This window comes from Rhinoraja longicauda, chromosome 24 (assembly GCF_053455715.1).
Source record: "Rhinoraja longicauda isolate Sanriku21f chromosome 24, sRhiLon1.1, whole genome shotgun sequence".
NCBI classification, from domain to species: Eukaryota; Metazoa; Chordata; class Chondrichthyes; order Rajiformes; family Arhynchobatidae; genus Rhinoraja; species Rhinoraja longicauda.
In genome coordinates, this window is record NC_135976.1 from 4,779,340 (window position 1) to 4,802,327 (window position 22,988).

A 22,988-nucleotide genomic window follows, 5' to 3' on the forward strand; every position below is an offset into this window, starting at 1 on the left:
AAAACACGACATCACAACTACAATTAAGACAAAAAAAACAACAAAAACACAAAGACAAATGGACCGCAGGTAAACCGCAGCTGCTATGGCAGCTCCGCCATTTAAACACACCTGAGCAATTACAAACACCTGTGAAGCCATGTGTCCCAAACATTATGGTGCCCTAAAAGGGGGGGACTATGTATAAACACAGCTGTAATTTCTACACTGAAACCAAAATGTATAAAAATACGATTTAATAACATCTGACAATGTGCACTTTAACCACATGTAATTTTTTTCTATTACAAATCTCAAAATTGTGGAGTACAGAGGCAAATAAATAAATGATGGGTCTTTGTCCCAAACATTATGTACGTCACTACATCTGCGAGACCAAATGTAGCCTGGGCGATCATTTCGCTGATCACCTTCGTACCTTCGTTCCGTCCTCCTGGACCTACCTGACCTCCCGGATGCCAGTTTATTTTCCCCTTCCAATTCCCACACTGACCTTTCTGTCCTAGGCCTCATCCATTGTCAGGGTGAGGCTAATTGCAAATTGGAGAATAGCATCTCATATTTCGCTTGGGCAGCTGACAGCCCAGTGGTATGAATATTGATTTCTCCAACTTTAAGTAGCTCTGCACTCCCTTCATCCTTCCCCCACCCAAGTCACCAGGTTCCCATTCGCACCCAGCAAACAGCCTGTTTCCTTTATCATAGTTACTTTATTGCATATCTTTCATTCATTTGTTCTATATCTCTTTACATCACTGTCTAGATTTTGTTTAGATTTAGATTTAGAGATACAGCGCGGAAACAGGCCCTTCGGCCCAGCGATCCCCGCACATTAATATCTATATCTCTCGTTTCCCGTACCCCAAATTGTCTGAAGAATAGTCTCAACTCAAAATGTCACCCATTCCTTCTCTCCAGATAAGCTGCCTGTCCCGCTGAGTAACTGGCATTTTAGGTCTATTTTTAGTATTTTCAATAACTTGTCTTTTTTCTATTTGTTACACAGCAGGCCTGCTCTGCTCTTGTGTTCATCTGTAATATTCACCAGGTTTTTCTCTCTCAAAATGCACTGCCATTAGGTATCTCCACTATTTTTTTTAGAAATATCTGTGAAAATGCAAATCTGAGCTGCTAATCAACCAGAACACTCTTGGAACATCTAAATTACCCGAGCAAATCCTACCACCATATTCCTTCCACATATTCCCTGTTTAAGGAACCGGGAACCTGAAATGTTAATCTGTCTCACCACAGTTGCTGCTTGCCATGCTGATTTTGCTTAAAGTAATCTGATACTGTTTCCTAATTTTTCCAGCACTTTTTCATTTCAACTTTAAAAGTGGTTAACAATCGAGGTTTGAACTCTACTTGTTCTTTTCTTCCGCGTCCACAGTGCAATAGCCACTTTAAAAAACTTGCATGCTGTTCCAATGATAAATACTGCACTCCCAGACATCCATTTCTGACATTTTGTCCTTTCAGATAGCAGCTTACATTCTTGCACACCTTGGCTCCTGGTCCTATTTTCAATGTTGGGCCAGATGGATGCAGAGAGAATTGAAGACTGACTCATGAACCTTGCTCTTATATGTTATGGCTACATGGGGAAGTGGTGCAAAATCAGGGTCATCTGATCTGGTTTCCTTCATTGCACAACAGCTGGGGGGTTTTTCCTACTGTTACTACTTGCTTCCACTCTCAACTTATTGACAGCATTACACATGTAACGGTTTAAAAGTAAGAGGCTGTTTTCTCAACACTTAATTTCCTAGAACATTGATTAATACAGGTGTCAGGTTATGGGGAGAAGGAGGGAGAATGGGGTTAGGAGGTAGAAATAGATCAGCCATGATTGAATGGTGGAGTAGACTTGATGGGCCGAATGGCCTAATTCTACTCCTATTCCTTATGAGCCTAAGCTCTGGTCATCCATGCCCTTGCACAAATTCCAATTTCAATATTCACTGGTATGACAAGTAGCCCCATCAACCCAACCTCTCTCTGCCACTATTGCTCCAGCTTTCCAGACTGTCTCTCAGGATCAGAGGCGTAGCTCATTTTTAAATGAATTTACAAGTGGAAAGGCCAGTGCCAAAGCTTAACACCAGATTATCTTTTATTAAAGAAAGGTATCAAAAAATAGTTCAAGAAAGGAGGCAGTGTAAAAAAGGCAATTCCAATAACAAGGCATTTGGAAACACCTTAAACAATTGAAATGCTAGATGCCGGCATGGAAATTAATGAGCAGAAAATGTCTCGAGGTATACTTCTTCCAAAGTTTATCAGTGGTTAGGATCAAATGCTTGGAGTAAAACAGAAAGAAAGGAAGTTTTCCAACCAACTTTCCTTCCTCAAATACTTTTGGGGTCTCTTTACAGAACTTATCCACCATATTTATTGAGACTCAAATTCAAACATTTTATACAATACACTTTATTTGAACTTTCCATGGACAAAATATTCAAGATACACACTGCCAACACATTTAGTAGTTTTCATTTCATCTTTAATGAAACTAAAAATGAGGAAACGTGGATTTGGGTGTTGGAGGAACGAAAAAAGAAATTCACATCTATCGTGCAACTATTTTAAATTCTCTCCATCTTAACTTGCTTCCCAATTTGAGGATGACTACTTCGGAGAAAAGCTCTCTGTTGATTAAATGAAGCAAACGCTAATCAAAGGCAAATGATTAGGCAGCAGATATGACAAGTATTTCCCACTCACATTTTAGCAACCTGTTTTATTGTTGTGCTGTCACCCAGAGAAATGGGCCACATAACTATGAAAGTTGTTGGACAAATCATTCTGCACTTTCCTAAAGTCTGTGCTTGCCGACATAAGGATCTTTGGTTGATGCACACTCATTCTAATTGCCAAGCCCTGCGACCTGGGTTTAATCAAATTAAGCCAGTTCAACTGATCAAAAAGGGGAGTATTCCTGGTCTGTCTCAAAGTGCCCAAGCAATTTACAATGGAACTTGAATTATACAAGACTCAAAAACCACTTCAATATTTACCAAAACAGTACAAATGCAGCCATAGAAAAATATTCTGAGAAACCTTAATTTAGAACTGCAGCAGTGACATAAAACTACAAAAAGACATCAGTAGAAAATTATTAAAATTGCACAATTCTGAAATTTATTAAATTATTTTTGGGCCAGATTCAATTGAGAAATGAATTTCCAACTGGTTTAAATATATATATTTGTATAAAGATTTGCCTAACAGACAGCATTGTCTTCAATTTTAAATCACTCAAATGGTGAGGGTGTGATACATGTTTTCTTGTACAGATTCAATTAAACTTCATTCCTCCATTGTGGATCCAGCTGTTGTTGGACAATGCTGATGTCATCAGGATTTGCTGAGAAACCAAAACAAATAATCAGTTCCTTGTACAATATACCACTAGTTCAGAGTTGTTTTCTCAATACAGTAGTCAAAAATGGTGCTTCATATGAGAAAATGCAGTCAGAACAAACTACCAGCTCCATTGATGCCCCTTCCAAGCTAATGTCTACTTCATGCCTTACATTATATAGATTCCCTAGTTATTTTGTCTACTACTATCCTCTAAACATATCTGCAATTTTAACACTCTAATATTCACCCTCAAACTTAAAATGAAAGATTGAGTTTTTTCACATTTACTACCAAGTGGAAAATCTTTTTAAAATCTTCCCCCCATTTCATTTCTCAACTCACTCAAGATCTGTGCTGTACCTGTTGTCTGAGTAATTTAATTTAGCTTCTGAAACTTAATACTCTCAAACACCAATCAAAGGTAGTCTACACACTCAAATATCTCAGACACAAATTTCTGAATGCCAAGCTATGTTATCTTATCTATATTATCTGTGTTAAATCTTGCCACACCTCCTTCTCAGAGAGACCTGCCAGCATTGTATCTAATTCAAGAGGCCGTTCTTCATGTGGGAGCCCAGTGAGGGTATAACCTTAATAAAAAAGATTACATTGCATTTCTAGGAGTCCACATTCCATTTAAATGGCCAAAATAAAATCTTGGTGCAGCAGGGTGAGGTTGTTTGTGGACACGAGACTTGCAGGTGCCGGAATTTGAAGCAAAAACTGCTGGGAGAAGTCAGCAGATCAAGGACCATTTGCAGAGGCAAAGGGACGGTCAACATAACGGCTCAAGATCTTGCATCAGGACTAAGTATGGAGAGAAGAAAGCCAGTATATAGAGCCAAGAAGGATGGACGAAATTAAGTGATAGACGTGGAACCAGATACGGGAAAGATAATGGGTCGTAAGTAATTGTAGAATTAGGCCATTCAGCCCATCAAGTCTACTCTGCCATTCAATCATGGCTGATCTATCTCTCCCTTCTAACCCCATTCTGCCTTCTCCCCATAACCTGGCACCTGTGCTAATCAAAAATCTTTGCCGTAAAAATATCCACTTAGTCTCCACAGCCGTCTGTAGCAAAGAATCCAGACTCACCGCCCTCTGACAAAAGACATTTCTCCTCATCTCCTTCCTAAAAAGAACATCCTTTAATTCTGAAGCTTTGACCTCTCGTCTTAGACTCTCCTAGTGGAAACATACTCCACATCCACTCTGTCTAAGCCTTTCACTATTTTGTATGTTTCAATGAGGTCCCCCCCCCTCATTCTTCTAAACTCCAGCGAGTGCAGGCCCAGAAGGATGAGAGGGGATCTTATAGAAACATATAAAATTATAAAAGGACTGGACAAGCTAGATGCAGGAAAAATGTTCCCAATGTTGGGCGAGTCCAGAACCAGGGGCCACAGTCTTAGAATAAAGGGGAGGCCATTTAAAACTGAGATGAGAAGAAACTTTTTCACCCAGAGTTGTGAATTTGTGGAATTCTCTGCCACAGAGGGCAGTGGAAGCCAAATCACTGGATGGATTTAAGAGTGAGTTAGATAGAGCTCTCGGGGCTAGTGGAATCAAGGGATATGGGGAGAAGACAGGCACGGGTTATCGATTGGGGACGATCAGCCATGATTACAATGAATGGCGGTGCTGGCTCGAAGGGCAGAATGGCCTCCTCCTGCACCTATTTTCTATGTTTCAGTGCCAACAAACGCTCATCATAGGTTAACTCATCATTCCTGGGTAGATGGAAGAAAGGGAGATGAAACCCAGGTGGGTGATGGGGGGTTGAAATCAGGTAATGATAGAGGGGGGAGGAGTATGGATGGGAAAAGAGAACCTGGGTGGCTTGATGAGCGTGGGAAAGGAACTGAGGGAATGGGTCACCTGAATTGGAAAAGTCAATATTCATGCCATTGAGTTAGTTGTAGTTTGATCACAGATTTTATCTAAAATATAGCCACTTCAAAATGGCTTGGGTCATCACCTGTTAATTCAGTGCCAAGGTTGAGCTGATCAAGGTGATCAACGAGGTCATTTTCAACATCATCATCTTCAAATCTGTAGCCAGTATAACCTTGATTGATCATGCAGTGATTTAGGAACCTGGCAATGAAATTACCAGAATCAGTGGTGAACAGACCTCCCAGCATTTGATTTTACAAATTCATAATTTAGATGTTCAAAATATGACATAAAAATTCATAACAAAGCGTGTAATGCAACTTTTCAGCAAATAAGTAGTATGCACGCCATATGTGCATACGCGTTGAGCTACATCCATGTGTGAAAAAGACTATTATTTCCAACAGTCTATAGTTCTTGGACTACATGTACATATTTCCAAACTGCCATTCCTGTCAAAAGTCCTTGAAAAGGCAATTCTAAACCAATTAGTGCCCTACCTGCACCAAAACACCATCCTGGAAAGTTTCCAGTCAGGTTTCAGAGCCCACCACAGCACAGTCTGCCTTGTTGAAGGTACACAACGACCTGCTTCTCGCCATCGACACCGGCGACTGTGCAATCCTGCTCCTTCTCGACCTCAGCGCAGCGTTCGATACAGTGGACCACACCATCCTTATTGACCGTCTCCGGTACGCGGTTGGCATTGATGGCACTGCCCTGAGCTGGTTCGCTTCGTACCTCAAAGATAGGAGTTTCGCCATCAACATAGGCAGTTATTCCTCTGCTCCAGCTAGCCTCTCCTGCGGAGTTCCACAAGGCTCCATCCTAGGCCCCATTCTCTTCTCTCTATACATGCTCCCCCTTGGCCAAATCATTCAAAGGCACGGCATTTCTTTCCACTGCTATGCCGATGACACTCAGCTTTACCTCCCCCTGAAACCCAGTCAAATTTAAACAGCCTCTTACACTGCCTTGAGGACATAAAATGTTGGATGGCACAGAACTTCCTCCAATTAAATGAGAGCAAGTCTGAGGTCATCCTATTCGGCCCCCCCGACTCCATCAAATTGATAACAGGCAGTCTTGGAAGTCTATCCTGCCTAGTCAAACCGCATGTCAAAAGCGTCGGCATGATATTTGACTGCATTAAAATTTGATAAGCAAGTCAACGCTATGGTAAAAGCCAGCTTCTTCCAACTTCGAACCATAGCTAAAATCAAACCTTTCCTCCAATTCGACGACACAGAAAAAATCATTCACGCTTTCATTTCCTCCCGCCTAGACTACTGCAACTCCCTATACACTGGGATCAGCCAATCTTCCCTGTCCCGCCTGCAACTGGTCCAAAACGCCGCAGCGAGATTCCTGACGGGCACCCGTAAAAGGGACCACATCACCCCGATTCTGGCCTCTCTCCACTGTCTCCCTGTACGGTACAGAATCAACTTCAAGCTCCTCCTATTCACGTATAAAGCCCTAAATGGACACTCCCCCCCCCCCCCCCATATCAAAAATCTTCTAACCCCCCTCTCTAACTCCAGGTCCCTCAGGTCGGCCGACTTGGGGGCTACTCACTATCCCGCGGTCTAGGCTTAAGCTCAGGGGTGACCGCGCTTTTGCGGTTGCAGCTCCTAGACTGTGGAACAGCATCCCTCTCCCCATCAGAACTGCCCCCTCCATCAACTCCTTTAAGTCCAGGCTCAAAACCTATTTCTACTCCCTAGCGTTTGAGGCTCATTGAGGAGGCGCTGTGAACTGTTTGCGTGCTACTGTATGTTTCATTTTTTGTTCCCATTGGAACCTAATCAGATGTACAGCACTTTGGTCAACGTGGGTTGTTTTTAAATGTGCTACACAAATAAAATTGACTTGACTTGACTTGACATGTACATGAGTATATTCTGCTATTTTTAGAAAGGTTATTGAACAGAAATACTTTTTACAAAGAAAAAATTGTTTTGTTTTTTCTATTTTGCTTTTTCCTTACACATCCCAATTCTCTTGGTTTTGAATAAAAGAATAATGGTCATAAAATGTATGACTAAGTTATGAACAAAGAGTTGATATATGCGACTCGACTAAGCATACGGAAGTACTTGAAGTAAATTCGCAAATTAATTGATAATCAGCCCAAAAGGGTGGTAATTGGCTTTTCTGCTGTGTTTTATATTTTAACACTGTCTTAATTAATTTAGTTCTATAATCTTGCACTTAAATTTACTATTTACTCATTACAGTTCCACCACTATTTTCTGGCACTCTTGGTTCCAGAGCTTTGCTGGTTTATCCAGCCGGCCAAGCAAGTTGGCGATGGGGATAGATGTGCTGGCTCCAGCTGAGCTGAAGTTCCAGAGCCCTGGCCGCAAATTCAACCCACCGATTGGCCAAGGAAGTCCCGATGAGGTTGAAATTGGCTGCCTTGCCCAGCCTAGGTGCCACATTTTCAGGGAGACTTCCAGGGCGGGGGGATTTCTCGCGGAACCCCTAGCGACCAAATTGCAATTACCAACTATTTTGCGGATAAATGAGACGAAATCGGAATGGTGGGAACGAAATAAGAAAGCGGAAACTTTCCACCAAATTTGGAAGGGTTGGGAGGGGTGGTGGTGAGTAACCTGAACAGCCACCTTTGTAATCCACACTTACATTTTTTCAAAATCTTGTTCCATTCTCACTGCAACCATGTTCCTCCTTACTCTATTCCCACATGGCACTCTGTAGCTAGAATAAAGGTGGGTAATGCACAAGAAGTGCATCTTTATTCCAGCTACAGCCTGGTAGATCAGGCATTAAAATGTTGCAACCTCTGGCTTGGGTCAGGTGGGAAAACTGATGGCTGTAGTCAGTGCTGCCTTCTCTCCCGATTTTTCCAAATAGACCAGATCAACCGTGACCAGAGAAGCAACATGCAAGGATTGATCCAAAGGAAACACTCACACTCCCATAGATGGAACCAGGCAATTGACCCAGGAATTAACGACCATCCCTCTTCAAAAACTCTCAGACTGGAGAGGAATTTCAAATTAACAATTCAAATGGAATTCTTCAGGCTATTTGACAAGTAGCCAAAACGAGTGTACATGCTCCACAAAGCTTCTCCCACAGCACACAGTCAAACCCTTTTATTATTTTTTTTTTCCTTGTTTTTTTTCCTAGATATGTTTAAGCAAAAGTTAAATAACTATGGTATTTGGCACAACCAAAGATACTAGAGGAACAAGATAGGCCACTCTACCCCAAGATCGTAGTTTGTCATGACGCCATTTTAGTAGGCAAAATCTTGCAGAAACATTTTAAAAGAAAAATAACAAAAATCTGTGAATTGATAGATGAGATATATTCTGCATTTTTATGGTATCATCACACATACTGTTCCCCCAAAACACTGATTACACTGCGAGAGGCAGAGCGAACAGCGGGTTTTGCCTACTAAAATGGCTCCTTTGCGTACTACACTTCAGTATAGGCGATTTCAACGGAGTAGACCATCTTGTTCCTCTAGTATCTTTGGGCACAACTACATAATAGTTCCACGTTTCTCCTAAAACACGATTCTTTGATTTTGGAATCACCCATGTGGGAATATTTTGTCTTCTCTTCACCCCATCACATTTGCACAACTTTATACATTTTTATTAGGCACCTCAGCTTTCTCCTTTCCAAGAGACAGCCTGCACTGGGATATGCACAACTCATGAGTAAAACCAAGTGTCACTTTTTAAAAAAAAACATGTCAAGTAGCACAATATACATCATAATGGATGGTATATCAGTGTCAAATGTGGACAGCCAGAATGCTCCCAGCTGCCTCCAAAGAATTCCCCTTGGTGTGAGGGGAATAAAGCAACATCTCAATATCTCTTCTGTAGCACCTGTACCCTGGAACATTGAGCTGCCAGTAGACACAAAAAGCTGGAGTAACTCAGCGGGTCAGGCAGCATCTCGGGAGAGAAGGAATGGGTGACGTTTCGGATCGACACCCATCTTCAGTCTGAAGAAAGGTCTCGACCCAAAACGTCACCCATTCCTTCTCTCCCGAGATGCTGCCTGACCTGCTGAGTTACTATAGCATTTTGTGTCTACCTTCGATTTAAACCAGCATTTGTAGGGTTTTTTCCTTCACATTGAGCTGCCAGCCAGGTCTCATTCGCATGTACCTATCGACAGAGTACATCTGCTTTATCTATCAGGTCTCTCATATTAAAATAAGTGCAACTCAACCCAACATGCTCCCTGCCTAGCTCGTACCCATTTTGTCCACTAAACTTTCATCTCCTTCCATGCCGACTTCCAGCCTCTCACCCGCCTGTGGACAGTTTTACCAAAGCCAATAAACCTACAAATCTGTCTTTGGAATGCAGGAGGAAACTGGAGCACCCAGAGGAAACCCATGGTGTTACAGGTAGAAAGTGCAAACTCCGTGCCGGCAGCACCCATAATCAGGATCATACCCAGGTCTCTGGTGCTGTAAGGCAGCAACTCTACCACTGGGCCACTGATCATGACACCAGGACGACAACACACCATCCTGGAGTCTCGATTGCCGCCACTGAATTGTTTCAAACGGTGTTCTGGAAATTAACCTTAAATTGTTTGAGATTCCAGTATTATCTGGAATGTTGAGTGACACCACCAGCCCTATCTGGGGCCATCTTTTAAAGATGATACAAGAACTTAAGACAATGAGTCACCTTTACCTCTTATCAAAAGGGGCATTACCACCCACAGTGGCTACTTGTAATGGGGAGGAAACTACACCTACATGTTCCAGTTTGGATCCTGGGTGAGGATTATAGGGTTTCCAACCACGATTAGCAGGGCCTTGGCTCTGGTCATTGCGACATTAAACCGCTGTTGAAAAGAGGGAAGATGATTAATCAAAGATTCATTCACTTTTTCACATTGCTTACAGCACTCTTTGGTATTCCAATCTGGTTTAGTTTTGGGTGTGAAGGGAAACAAAAATATCACGGGGAAAGGGAGAGAATAAAACAATTAGAATACAGAAGAGCTGAGGAACAAGACCTTCAGCCAACCATGTCAGCGCCAATCACAATACTAACCAAATGAATCCCATCTGCCTTCTCCATCTCCCATCTCCCTTGCCTGTTCATCTCCAAATGTCTCTTAAATGTGGCTTCCACCACCTTCCCTGGCTACAGCTGTCCAAAAGTATGCCTTGTATACATCTCCTTTAAACTTTCACCCTCTCACTTTAATCTATGACTGCTTGTATTTGATATTGCCACACTGGGAAAGAGACCGACTATCTAAACTATCTATGCCTCAATTTTACATACTTCCATCAGGTCTTGTCTCACTCAGCCTCTGATACTCTAGCATAAACGACCCAGAGTTTGTTCAACCTCCCCTAATGCACACGGGATTAGAAAAGATGGGCAAAAAGGTTGAATATCCCAACATTTAAGAAACAGTTAGACAGGTACATGGATAGGACAAGTTCAGAGGGATATAGATCAAACGCAGGCAGGTGGGACTAGTGTAACTGGGACATGTCGGCCGGTGTGGGCAAGTTGGGCCAAAGGGCCTGTTTCCAGTCTATCACTGTGACTGTTGGCAAGGATATATGGTGATTTGAAGGACACATTTTGTACAACTCTAGACATAATAAATATCCTATAGAGAGGACCAAGACTCAGCTCAGCAGACACTAGTTATGCCAAGTCAGAATGTTGAGTATTCACCTCCCTTTCAAACCCAATGCACATAATCTGTGTTCAATCATAAAAGGATGCTGTCAAATTGGAATTGCCTTCTTTCATTTGAAGTGTTAAACCATCTTCTCAGGATTCCATAGCACAGCTAAAACTGAAGCAACAGCGTTCCAGGGATGTATATTGAGCTCCCAACCAACACCTAAAGCCAGATTGTATGGACATGACCAAATTGCCATTTGCAAAGGATTTTCACACTTCCAAGGAACAACTGTAATCTACAGCAATAGTACTAAATTGACTACAACTTCTTTCAGGACTTCCTAAAGACAAGTTCTTTTTTCCCCCATCTTGTTGTAGTAAGGCAGTTCGCAGACTAGCCCAGGCTGACCACAGTATGGGAGTGGTGAGTTGGAGAAGAGTACGATATAAAGGTGTGGTGGAGAATGAGATGCTGAATGGAGAAAGTTGTGTCAAAGTACCTTTGGGTTTTTGAGGAAACCCAGGTTGAAATTCTCATCCATCTGTAGGTAGTCCGAGCTGCTTCGCACAGTGGAGATGATGATTACCTTCCGCTCCTGGCCCTGGAACTCCTCCACTGACCCCACCTAGTGAAATTCATTAAATTTCAGAACAATGCAATGTCCTTACGTAACTCGAGCAGCAACTGAAACTAGCTAGATATTATTGCTAAATGCTGGAGTAACTCAGCAGGTCGGGCAGCATCTCGGGAGAGAAGGAATGGGTGACGTTTCCGAAACGTCACCCATTCCTTCTCTCCCGAGATGCTGCCCGACCTGCTGAGTTACTCCAGCATTTTGTGAATAAATCGATTTGTACCAGCATCTGCAGTCATTTTCTTATACTAGATATTATTGCTATTGGGACCAGAGTTTTGAGTATCAGGAATAACAGGTAGGTTTTGAGGAGGTGGAAAATGTTAGGCCAGCAATTTCAAAGCTTAGCCATTTCAAAGCAAAGCTTAGCAATTTCAAAGCTATGGCCAGCCATAATAATACAGGTATTAAATCTGGATATGCTCAAGAGGCAATAATTTGAGATACAAAGATTGAAGGGTTTCAGAGACAGGGAGGGAAGGTTTGTAATGATGAGAATTTTAAAATCCAGCACTTTATCTGGGAGTGCAGTAATGTACTTTACTCCAGCAACAACTTGTAACCATTTGCCATCACAACGTAAACAAAGATCTAATTAGTGAGAAAAGGGCAAGAAAGAAACCAGGGAAAGAATGCGACATTTGCAGACACTTCAGGAACATATACCTTCAATTCCTTGATGTCATTCATCCCCTTCAGCTCCCTGTCCACCACGTTTATTGCTCTACGGATTTTCTCCACCTGCAGAAATTAAGATAAATCAAGAACTGCTGAAAGAGTTCCCTCTGGTGGTGAATAACACAAGAGCAACCACTCATTTCCTTGATCACATTCCGAAATTCAGCCAGACCATGTCAATCTGCATCGGCCATTTCTTAATTCTGTACACCCTTAGTATCCTTGTCTCATAAATAGAACTTAAAAATGTCGCCAAGTTCTCAGATGATCTTGACAAGTGTGCAAGGGCTGCAAAATTGGCTCCGGCTTCCCCCAAGATATAGTGATGGGGAGAGATCTAGTCAGCAAGGAGAGAGCTTTAAGCAAGCTTCCTCCAACTGATCAACTTCCAATGATGTGTCTATCTACTTTAACTCGCATCTCTTAACTACCGTTTGTTCCATCCCAGCCTCTCGCACATCACATCAGTACACCTCATCATTGCCAGTCGTGACTGTGGATAAATGGGTCCCATTCACTGGACATCCTTCCACCAAGCTCCACCTCAGGTTAAGCCTCCAGAACCTTAATCTGCAGAAAGCATCTCCCATTTGTTGTCACTTTAAACCAGCATGTGCATCTCAGATGTGTGGTGAACATTTTTGATGTTGAAAAGGTCCTTTCAAAAAGGTAATTGAGAAAAGAAACAGGAGAGAATTTTTTTTTGTGATCGTGTCCACTCAGTCTTAAAGAATGGTGGACACAGATTAAACAACAACAATTAGATAAATACTTGAAAAAAGCAGTCTTTAGGAGAGTTTTGGGGAAAAGGGCAGAGGCGTAGATTAGGGCGAGTGTACACTGAGCTGTTGTGATAACAGAAAGGCAGAGTGTCTACATTGTCAGAATATTCTGGGCAAGCAGATAATCAGGGAGGGACAAGGATTTTTTAAATTTTATGGCGATCTAGTCTTGGGTGGCAGATGGACCAAGAAGTTGAACAAATGTTATTTAAGTGAAGATGATGCCATGGAAAAAGGTGGTGGGAACAGTGGCCAGTCACGACTTTCCTTGCATATTCCCTAGAAGATATTTATCAACATTCCATTGAAAGTGGCGTTTCCAAACCTGTTTCCTGTACGGAGCAATCACACCAATTTCTTTGGGCGAAATCTTGGCGATTCCCTTCTTCCCCTGGTTGGTCAGCAGGTATTTGAGGTAGAGCAGCACTTCATCAATCTCATCAACATTGAAGAAGGACGGGCTCTTTTCTTCTCTCTCATCTAGTCCAAGAACTCCGTGGAAGATTAACGGGAAATCCTAGAATTCCAAAACATTCAGCATCAGGATCCCAATCACTGAAACAAGCTGAGTGCACACAAAACCAACTTAATATTTGGCACAGTGACCAGTTACTAAATTTTCCTCCACCCCCCCCCCCCACAACCCAACGTGATCAGTCTTGCTCAAAAACACCAGTTTGCTCTCTGGAATAGTTTATATTGTCTTCAGAAACTGAACATGAATGAAGATGAAAGTGAATACAAGGCAATCAATTCTAGCACAAGTCATCTGATTCACCACAACTAGTTTATGCATCAGTCCAATCCACAGCAATGCGAGCTGCCTCATAACTGTTCTGTAACTCATCCAGCATAGACCATTGTCTCATACCCTATGCATGCGAGAGAGGGCATTATTACCACAGGATCTTCTTGCAGAAAAAAGCCATCAATGCCAGTTACACCCACAAGCCAAATTGTAATCTGGAAAACCGGGTAACCTCAGTGCAATGTTAACATTGTCTCGAGGTGGTCTCTGTACTAGAACAAAATGATCCAACAGGAAAGAGATCACACTAAAGTATGTTTTGCATGGATGAAGAGTAACCCAGGGAGACCTTTCATATTATGACGGTCGATGGATGTTTTCACTTCAGGGTCGAGTTTGACATGGCATGGTGGGAGGAAGATAAAGGAGAAAGAGACCTAAAGTATGGAACATAGCATTAATTTAGCACACTATCCTACACACACTAGGGACAAGTTACACATACACCGTTAATCTGATTCATGTGTACCAATGTGTACGAATTTAGGAGTATTTTAACATAAGAACAATATTTTTCCATTACCGGATTGGCCCACCTGGCCCGGTTAGTTAGTCCTGTTGATTATGATGTATTTATAGTAAATGTATAAAGAAATTCTCATACATCATAATCATTAGCACTGATGAAGTGGGCCAATTCTGTAATGGAAACATGTTCCTGGGAGCTGAAGTGAGGGACCGGAGGCCATGATGGTGTGAGCGCTGGGCCAGCGCGAGTCCCAGCAGTCGGTGGAGGACGGGTCGCCGATAACAAGGAGGGATCCGTCAGGCGTGAGAGGAGGTGGTGGGTGAGAAAGAAGAGAAACTAGTTTAGTTAGGGATACAGAGCAGGAACAGGCCCTTCGGCCCACCGTGTCCGCACCGACCAGTGATCCCCACATACTAACACTATCCTGCACACACTAGGGACAATTTACACATACACCAAGCCAATTAACCTACAAACCTGTGCATCTTTCGTGTGTGGGAGGAAACCGAAGATCTCGGAGAAATCCCACACAGGTTACAGGAAAAACATAAACTCCCTACAGACCACCCATAGTGGGGATGGAACCCGGGTCTCTGGCACTGCAAGCACTGTAAGGCAGCAACTCTACCGCTGTGCCACCCTGCCGATCATTTATCAATAGGTCCAAATCCCAGAACTTCCTCCACACAATGCTGCTAAAATGCTAGCCAATTATTCATGTTTTTCATTTTTCAGCACTGAATTTTGTTCGTCATTTTCCGTTCAGTTACAGTTTCTTGTAAAACATAATTTTTCATATAATTAAGCGTACCTTCTTTGGCAAATGTTCCCACTGGCAGTAAGAGTTGCTGACTAATGGATCCTGGTGATTTTCCAGCTCCATTTCGTAGAACAATTCATTGGGAATCTTGAGGATCTGAGGATGGGATCTAATAAACAGCAACCACAAACACTACTGTAAATAGTCAAACATGCAGCAAGACCTTCTCATTGTGCCATGGTCAAGGCATAGGTGTGAAGAGATGTTTGAGTGTTAGCGCCTGGCCTCAGCATAGTAGAGGTTAGTTAGCCTTTGGGTTGGATTACATTATTGGGATTGTTATTGAGTGAGCAGGGGCTGCATATTCAGAGGGGATGTGATTGGAATGGGGAGTGGAGAAGTCCAGATGGTTGTGTGTAGTTCACAAAATGCTGGAGTAATTCAGCAGGTCAGGCAGCATCTCAGGAGAGATGTCTTACCAGCTAATAGAAATTAAAAAGGCCCAGAGTGTGAAAGCCCAGCAGGGGAAGTCCAAGAGGAGGAGGAATGTTGGAGACTGGAGGACAGGTTGTCAAGGACTCCTTGCCAGAGAAATTGGCCTGGGAGAAGAGTTCAATATCAGGAAGCATCTGAGGAGATAGAAAAACTTATTAACTTGGTGGCTTTCCTTAAATCAGAATTGATACCCAAACAGGAATGGCAGGTTATCTGAAATTACTGAATATACTAGACTCCCAAGAATTGCAGCATGCCAATTCAGAAGATGACTTGCTGTTCCTAGAGTTTGCGTTGGGCTATGTGAAACAGAATAGGAGGCCAAAGAGATTCTGAGAGTATAGGACAAGAAGTGACAGCCACTATGCACTGCGGACAATGTCAATATAAGATGGCAGATAACGTGTAGCTGTTGGGCAAGGTACAGAGTTCTCCAAAGAACCAAATGGAGGAAGAGAAGCTTAAAAAAAAGGCTCTGGTAAAGTATCGAAGTGCGGGAAAGAACAGGAAGAAAAGGATACGACTTTTATGCAGTGCACAGCGGTTAAGTAGCTAACAAAACGATAAACCCCACAGCAAGACTTGTTCATCTAACAGTGAGAACTTGGGTGAGCCATCAGAAGATAACTGTAACCATATTCCAAAGGAAGGGGAAAGTTCACCGGAAATAGTTCAGACCCCCTAGTCTAGTCAGAGGATGGCTCCTAGACATCACAGGCATATACTTTTTTTGTAGACAAAAAGCTACACGGGTCGCACCTGTAATTACGTAGAAGTTTTGTTACAAAGTTTTGATTGTAGGATCCATCTGAATTCTTCTGGTAGAGTGTGTTTCCATTCATTAACCGCTCCAGCAAAGACAAGTCTGAAAGGCAGAATGCGTTACTCTCACTCACAGACGACCTCTTCAGCCGGAAAGTAAGGCTGGGATCAAATCTTGATTTACTTCTCTCGGGGAATACAACACTTATTCAAAACAATTATTTATGTGGTTGAATTGCTCCAGAGTTTCGTCCCCAGCACCTCTGCAGATCCATGTGCCTCCAATTCAAAATTCAGTGCAAATTACATGCCTTTCCTCTCATGACTGGCCTGCAGATTCAGATTCCGGAATTGACACCACAAACTCCCCATTCATTTCCCTTCCTAACCTGAGAACATACCTTTCAGTTGCTTTTCCTAATGTGCATCATGTATCTGTTTATGCCCAATTATTCCACCATAAAGAATCCTGGAACATTTTGCGACGTTTATCCCACTACAAGTAGTACCAGGCAATATCTGTCTGGCCACTAGGTGTCAGTGTACAGAGGAATGCCTCCTGGTCAAACCAAGATAGCTGGGAAGTTCAAAACACAATAGACAATCCTAGGCTAAAACATTGCTGGACTCCCACAGATAGCGTACATCAACACTACTTGATATCCTCTGTCAAACACTAAAAACAGCCAGGACTTAAAGCCAAAATGTATAGGAAGCACCTGCAGATGCTGGTTTAAACCGAAGATATTGACACAAAAAGCTGGAGTAACTCAGTGGGCCAGACAGCATCTCCGGAGAAAAGGAATAGGTGACGTTTCCAGTAGCTACCCTTCTTCAAAATGTTCAGAAAGCCAAAATGTTGATAAGCAACAGATAGGCGTGAACTTTGTGCATCAGAAGCCAGGTTCATAATGTGTGCAAACAACTAATGTTAGGAAAGTTCCAATGTACAGAAGCAGTCCAAACAGCCCAACTAACCTATAAAGGTAAAAAAGTGATGAGAATTAAGTTTACATCCCTTTGTTCTGGTCTGCCCACTAATGGAAACATGTTAATGAAGATCTCCATCCCGTTTAGTTTATTTTATTTTACTGTATTCCACAGATACAGTGTGGAAACAGGCCCTTCGGCCCACCGAGTCCATGCCGACCAGCAATCCCCGCACATTAACTTACACACAATAGGGAGAATTTACATTTATACCAAACCTACAAACCTGTACGGCTCTGGAGTGTGGGAGGAAACCGAAGGTCTCGGAAAAAACCCACACGGTCACGCGGAGAACGTACAAAATCCTTACAGAACACACCCATAGCCAGGATCGAACCCGGGTCTCTGGCGCTACAAGGCAGCAACTCTACTGCTGCACCACCGCACCGCCCTGCTGTCTTGAGTCTTTATTAAATATTTATTGGAACCTCCACCTTCCTTCTTAAGTAAAATGGAGAACAGAAGTGTTTATACTGCACCAGTGTGGCAGTCCACCCAGGAACTGCACATTGTGACAAATTACAGCACCATAAGACAGGATACGGCAAAGCAGATTGAGAGCAGCATTCACCTTCAAGCATCAGTGATTGTACTCAGATCTACACGAGCACCCTGTTCCACACATATATTTTAAGATTTCAGTTGTTTTAAAAAGTTCTCCTTGGTACTTGCCCTCTAACATTGTAACCTGCTCCAGCTCCACAACCCTCTGATCTCTGCTCCTCCTATGCTAACCACTTACACATCCCCAAATCTTTGACTCAGCCACTGCCGGCCTTGCCTTCGACTGCCTGGATCATCAAGAGAGAGCTGGATAGAGCTCTTAAGGATAGCGGATTCAGGGGGTATGGGGAGAAGGCAGGAACGGGGTACTGATTAAGAATGATCAGCCATGATCACATTGAATGGCGGTGCGTACAGGCTCGAAGGGCCGAATGGCCTCCTCCTGCACCTATTGTCTATTGTCTATCAGCTTCAGAATTTCCTTCTTGCATCGCTACACCCTGCCACTCTTCATAAAGATATCTCTTTCACCCCAGTTAATACAGCAGGTTTTTAAGACAACTGTTCCAATGTTTGATCATGTTGCCTTGAAGCATCGAGATATTAACCACTAAAAAATACAACATAGCTGTATGGATCGGCAAGAGCTCGCTCATTCAGCCAATACAGTAGTTGCTTATTACTGTGGACCTTATTGTAAAGGGTTTCAGTTAGGCTGGACGGAGCAACCAACCTTCGCCAATTCCCGGCTGACACCCCTGGATGCGTCCAGGCCAGACTGCCAATGACCCCCTCCCCCCCCCAGGAACTATACCACCACCCCAGCTGCTTCAAGGCCTGACCTACCAACCATCACTGCCTGGCTGGACTGCTGACACCAGCATGCACCGCCACCTCCACTCCTCACCTACAAGGGCCGCAACCAACAACTCCATCAACTCACCTGGATTCCAGGCCCAGTACCAGAACCAAGAATCGAAGGGTCTCAATCCAAAATGTCACCTATCCACATTCGCCAGAAACGCTGCCTGAACTGCTGAGTTTCTCCAGCACTGTGCCCTTTTGTGCATTAACCAGTATCAGCCGTTCTTGATCTCTACTACTTATACAATGATACTCTATTACTCAGCAATCCCTTATTGTTTTAGTGGACAATCGGCAAAAACGTACACCATTCCCCTCCTCGCCCCCAACCCCGCCATGGTCATTATAACTAGGGTTTATGGTACTAGAATGCCAAGGTTATCAATTAAGGTTCCACGGCTAAATCCCAATCCTACCCTTGAGATCAAAGTGTGTGCGATTTGCAGTACTAATCGGAGATAATCAACTTCATGTCTGTTATTGAGCTTGGGTGAATAGATGAAACTGTATCAATTTCGTTTGTCACAAAAAAAATGGGAATGAATGGTTGATGGTCAAGAGGTTGCTGATAGGATGGAAAAGTCAGAGTTTGGTTGGTAAGGCAACCAACTACTCAGATTTTTGCAACTGGATAAAACTGCAGCACCAGCACGAGATATCAGAAAGGAGTCCAGCACCAAACGGGCAGTTAGTCCAGTTACAGGTTTGCACATATTGGAGAGGGATAGTGAGGAGGAAGGAGAGCAGATAGGCATGTCCAATCCACACTTAAGATAGACACAAAATGCTGGAGTAAGCGGGACAGGCAGCACCTCTGGATAGAAGGAATGGCCGACGTTTTGGGTCGAGACCCTTCTTCAGACTGAAGGGGGGGGGTCTCGACCTGAAACGTCAGCCATTCCTTCTATTCAGTGATGCTGCCTGTCTCGCTGAGTTACTCCAGCATTTTGTGTCATCATCGGTGTAAACCAGCATCTATAGTTCCCTCCTACACATCCGATCCACACTTACCTAGTCCATTATTCACAAAAAGCTGGAGTAACTCAGCAGGTCAGGCAGCATCTCAGGAGAGAAGGAATGTGTGACGTTTCGGGACGAGACCCTTCTTCAGACTGATGTTAGGGGGGGGCGGGACAAAGGAAGGATATAGGTGGAGACAGGAAGATAGAGGGAGATCTGGGAAGGGGGAGGGGAAGAGAGGGACAGAGGAACTATCTAAAGTTGGAGAAGTCAATGTTCATACCACTGGGCTGCAAGCTGCCCAGGCGAAATAGGAGGTGCTGTTCATCCAATTTCCGGTGGGCCTCACTATGGCACTGGAGGAGGCCCATAACAGAAAGGCCAGACTGGGAATGGGAGGGGGAGTTGAAGTGCTCGGCCACCGGGAGATCAGATTGGCCAACGCGGACCGAGCGCAGGTGTTGAGCGAAGCGATCTACTTACCTAGTCCATGGTTGATGGCGATGGGGGATCTCAGCACTGGTCCCAGTTGCTTTGGATCCCCAACCAGGACCAACTGGCCACCATCTTTGTTGTTTTCCACATCCATTGGATCTAGCAATCCTTGAAGAGTAAATAATGGATATCAGTTGAGCAACCGGGCTGGTACAGCATGGATACAGAGTCAAGCTCTCTCGCTCTCTCTCGTCACTGCCAATTCATCTCACCCCAAACTTGGTAGAGCTCTCCTGCACTCGGTGATATTTATTTAGTATGCCAGGTAATACTACCAGTTCAAGGAAGGAAAACAAGGGCAGTGCTGTGCTACATCAGAGCCTGTGTAGCTTGTGTTACATCAGAGCCTTCCAAGTAGCAGATGGAGCAGGGTGGCAGCCCTGTATTTGGACCAAAATGGAGTCCATGTGAGAGCTGATGATCAACGGCTCTACACTGTTCAGCTTCAATTAAAGCTCAAATCCCCCTCAGTGTTTGCACTTGAAAATGATCCCCTTACTGATTTTGTGGAGGAAAATAACGGCAGATGCTGGTACAAATCAAAGGTATCACAAAATGCTGGAGTAACTCAGCGGGTCAGGCAGCATCTCTGGAGAGAAGGAATGGGTGACGTTTCGGGTCTACCCTCCAACTCCCCCTCCCATTCCCAGTCTGACCTTTCTGTCATGGGCCTCCTCCAGTGCCATAGTGAGGCCCACCGCAAATTGGAGGAACAGCACCTCTTATTTCACTCGGGCAGCTTACAGCCCAGCGGTATGAACATTGACTTCTCTAACATTAGATAGCTCCTCTGTCCCCCTCTTCCCCTCCCCAGTTCTCCCACTGTCTTCCTGTCTCCACCTCTATCCTTTCTTTGTCCCGCCCCCCCCCGACATCAGTCTGAAGGTCTCGACCCAAAACGTCACCCATTCCTTCTCTCCAGAGATGGTGCCTGACCCGCTGAGTTACTCCAGCATTTTGTGATACCCTTAATGATTTTACACATTTTGGACAGGGGAACATCTTGGAGGGGAAATGGTGTAAGTGGTCACCTCATCTGGCACAGTTGTGAATCATGATTGATTGTTCTCCTTTAGATCAGAAATTTCAGGAGGTGAAACAAACACTGAAATTTCAGAATTTTGAATAAGAAAAACATTGATTCTTGTGGCAAATATTTGGTAACCAGGCTTCAGGGCCATTAAACATCTGCTAATAAACAAGATGACAAACACTTAGTTGGCCGGGTAGTCTTGTGGAGAGAACTGTGATTCAGATTGACAGGCTGTCTGCAGAACAAAATGATGAGATTCTGTTATCTGCACAGCAGGTTGTTATGTTCAGGAAAGAACTGTAGGCAGAAGGCAGAACAAAAATTCCCAAAAGGAAATTAGATAAACACATGAAAAGCAGACCAATGGGGAAAGAGCAGTGGAATGGAACCAAGATAGAGTTCTACCAGAGGCATGAGCTGAATGGACTCATTCTGTGCGGCATAATTCAAGGTCATCTCAAATACACTAAATGCAATTAGCTTTCTCTATTCAAATTCTGCTGCATTCATCACGCAAGCACCAGGTTCATTAAACAGAATACCAGGGCGTTGCAACTAGGTAAGTCAATGATACATAGCTTTATTTGTCATTCGGTACCAAGGTACCGAACAAAATTACATAGCAGTCACATAAAAAAAAGAACCCAAGACACATGACCCCAACACAAACGTCCATCACAGTGACTCCAAACACCCCTTCACTGTGATGGAGGCAACAAAACTTCCACTCTCTTCCCCACGCCCACGGACAGACAGCTCGTCCCCGACCGACCCGCACAGTCCCCGCAAGGGATGATCAAAACAACTCCAGTCAACAGCTGCTACCCACAGTGAATACTAAAAAACATGTAATCTAACGCAGCACATTTAAGACCATTCCTCCCATCAGGGCTCTGCAGGATCTTTGAAGGAACACTCCAATTAATTCCTAAGAAAGATAACTGCAGATGCTGGTTTAAATCGATGGTAGACAAAATGCTGGAGTAACTCAGCAGTATCTCTGGAGAGAAGGAATGGGTGAGGTTTCGGGTCGAGACTGAAAGGTCCAGCATTTACTCCAGCATTTTGTGTCTACATCCAGTTAATTTCAATCATCTTCATATGCTGTATCATATCATATCATATCATATATATACAGCCGGAAACAGGCCTTTTCGGCCCTCCAAGTCCGTGCCGCCCAGTAGTCCTGCAAATTCCTCCCATCAAATAGATAATGGCCTTTTGGAATATTTTGCTAATTATTTAGAATTGTGATTTCCAAAAAGACTAAAAGGGTTTCTTTGTTAATTCTTTCTCAGTCTCCAATGGGGATGTTTTTATTCAAAACTTATTTTAACCTTCCAGCTCTAAGAACAGCCACCGCTTTTCCAGTTTCTCATCCTTGGTGCCAAACAGGCAAATCTCATAAAACTGGAGATGTTGGCACATTGTAGATCTGGGCCTGGTACAAATTAACTTCACATCCTAACTTTGTGATTTTGATCACTTACTACACTGCCTCCAGTTAATATTTTATAGTAATTGAAATTCCCCACAAATACTGCCCTGATTTGTGCCTCTGATCTTGATAGCTTCCTGCTCAACACTACAATACCACAAGACATAGGAGCCAAGGCCAATTTGGTCCATCTCCTTCAGATTGTTGGAGCTCCACGATACACTCCCAACCAACTGAGTTTGTTTTTTGTTTGTTTTTCAGTTCAACCTCAAAGATTTTTTTGTTTTTAAAATTTTTTTAAATTTCAGATACAGCGCGGAAACAGGCCTTTTCGGCCCACCAAGTCCGCGCCGCCCAGCGATCCCCGCACACTAACACTATCCT

The 22,988-nt window shown here is 43.4% G+C and overlaps 1 protein-coding gene across 3 annotated transcripts in view; it reads right to left on the minus strand.

Annotated features, from left to right (window-relative positions):
- Positions 1 to 2,138: 2,138 nt before the first annotated feature.
- The window catches only part of LOC144605390 (putative helicase MOV-10), a 75,367-nt gene continuing 54,517 nt past the window's right edge, over positions 2,139 to 22,988 (minus strand). For all 3 annotated transcript variants that reach the window (XM_078420562.1, XM_078420560.1, XM_078420561.1), the window contains exons 14-22: positions 20,122 to 20,241; positions 16,318 to 16,423; positions 15,115 to 15,232; positions 13,352 to 13,543; positions 12,233 to 12,307; positions 11,432 to 11,557; positions 10,037 to 10,125; positions 5,354 to 5,472; positions 2,139 to 3,370 (exon numbers count right to left, since the gene is read on the minus strand). In XM_078420562.1, the coding sequence (XP_078276688.1) occupies positions 3,306 to 3,370; positions 5,354 to 5,472; positions 10,037 to 10,125; positions 11,432 to 11,557; positions 12,233 to 12,307; positions 13,352 to 13,543; positions 15,115 to 15,232; positions 16,318 to 16,423; positions 20,122 to 20,241 (1,010 nt within the window). In that variant the 3' untranslated portion in view covers positions 2,139 to 3,305. The remainder of the gene's footprint in view (positions 3,371 to 5,353; positions 5,473 to 10,036; positions 10,126 to 11,431; positions 11,558 to 12,232; positions 12,308 to 13,351; positions 13,544 to 15,114; positions 15,233 to 16,317; positions 16,424 to 20,121; positions 20,242 to 22,988) is intronic.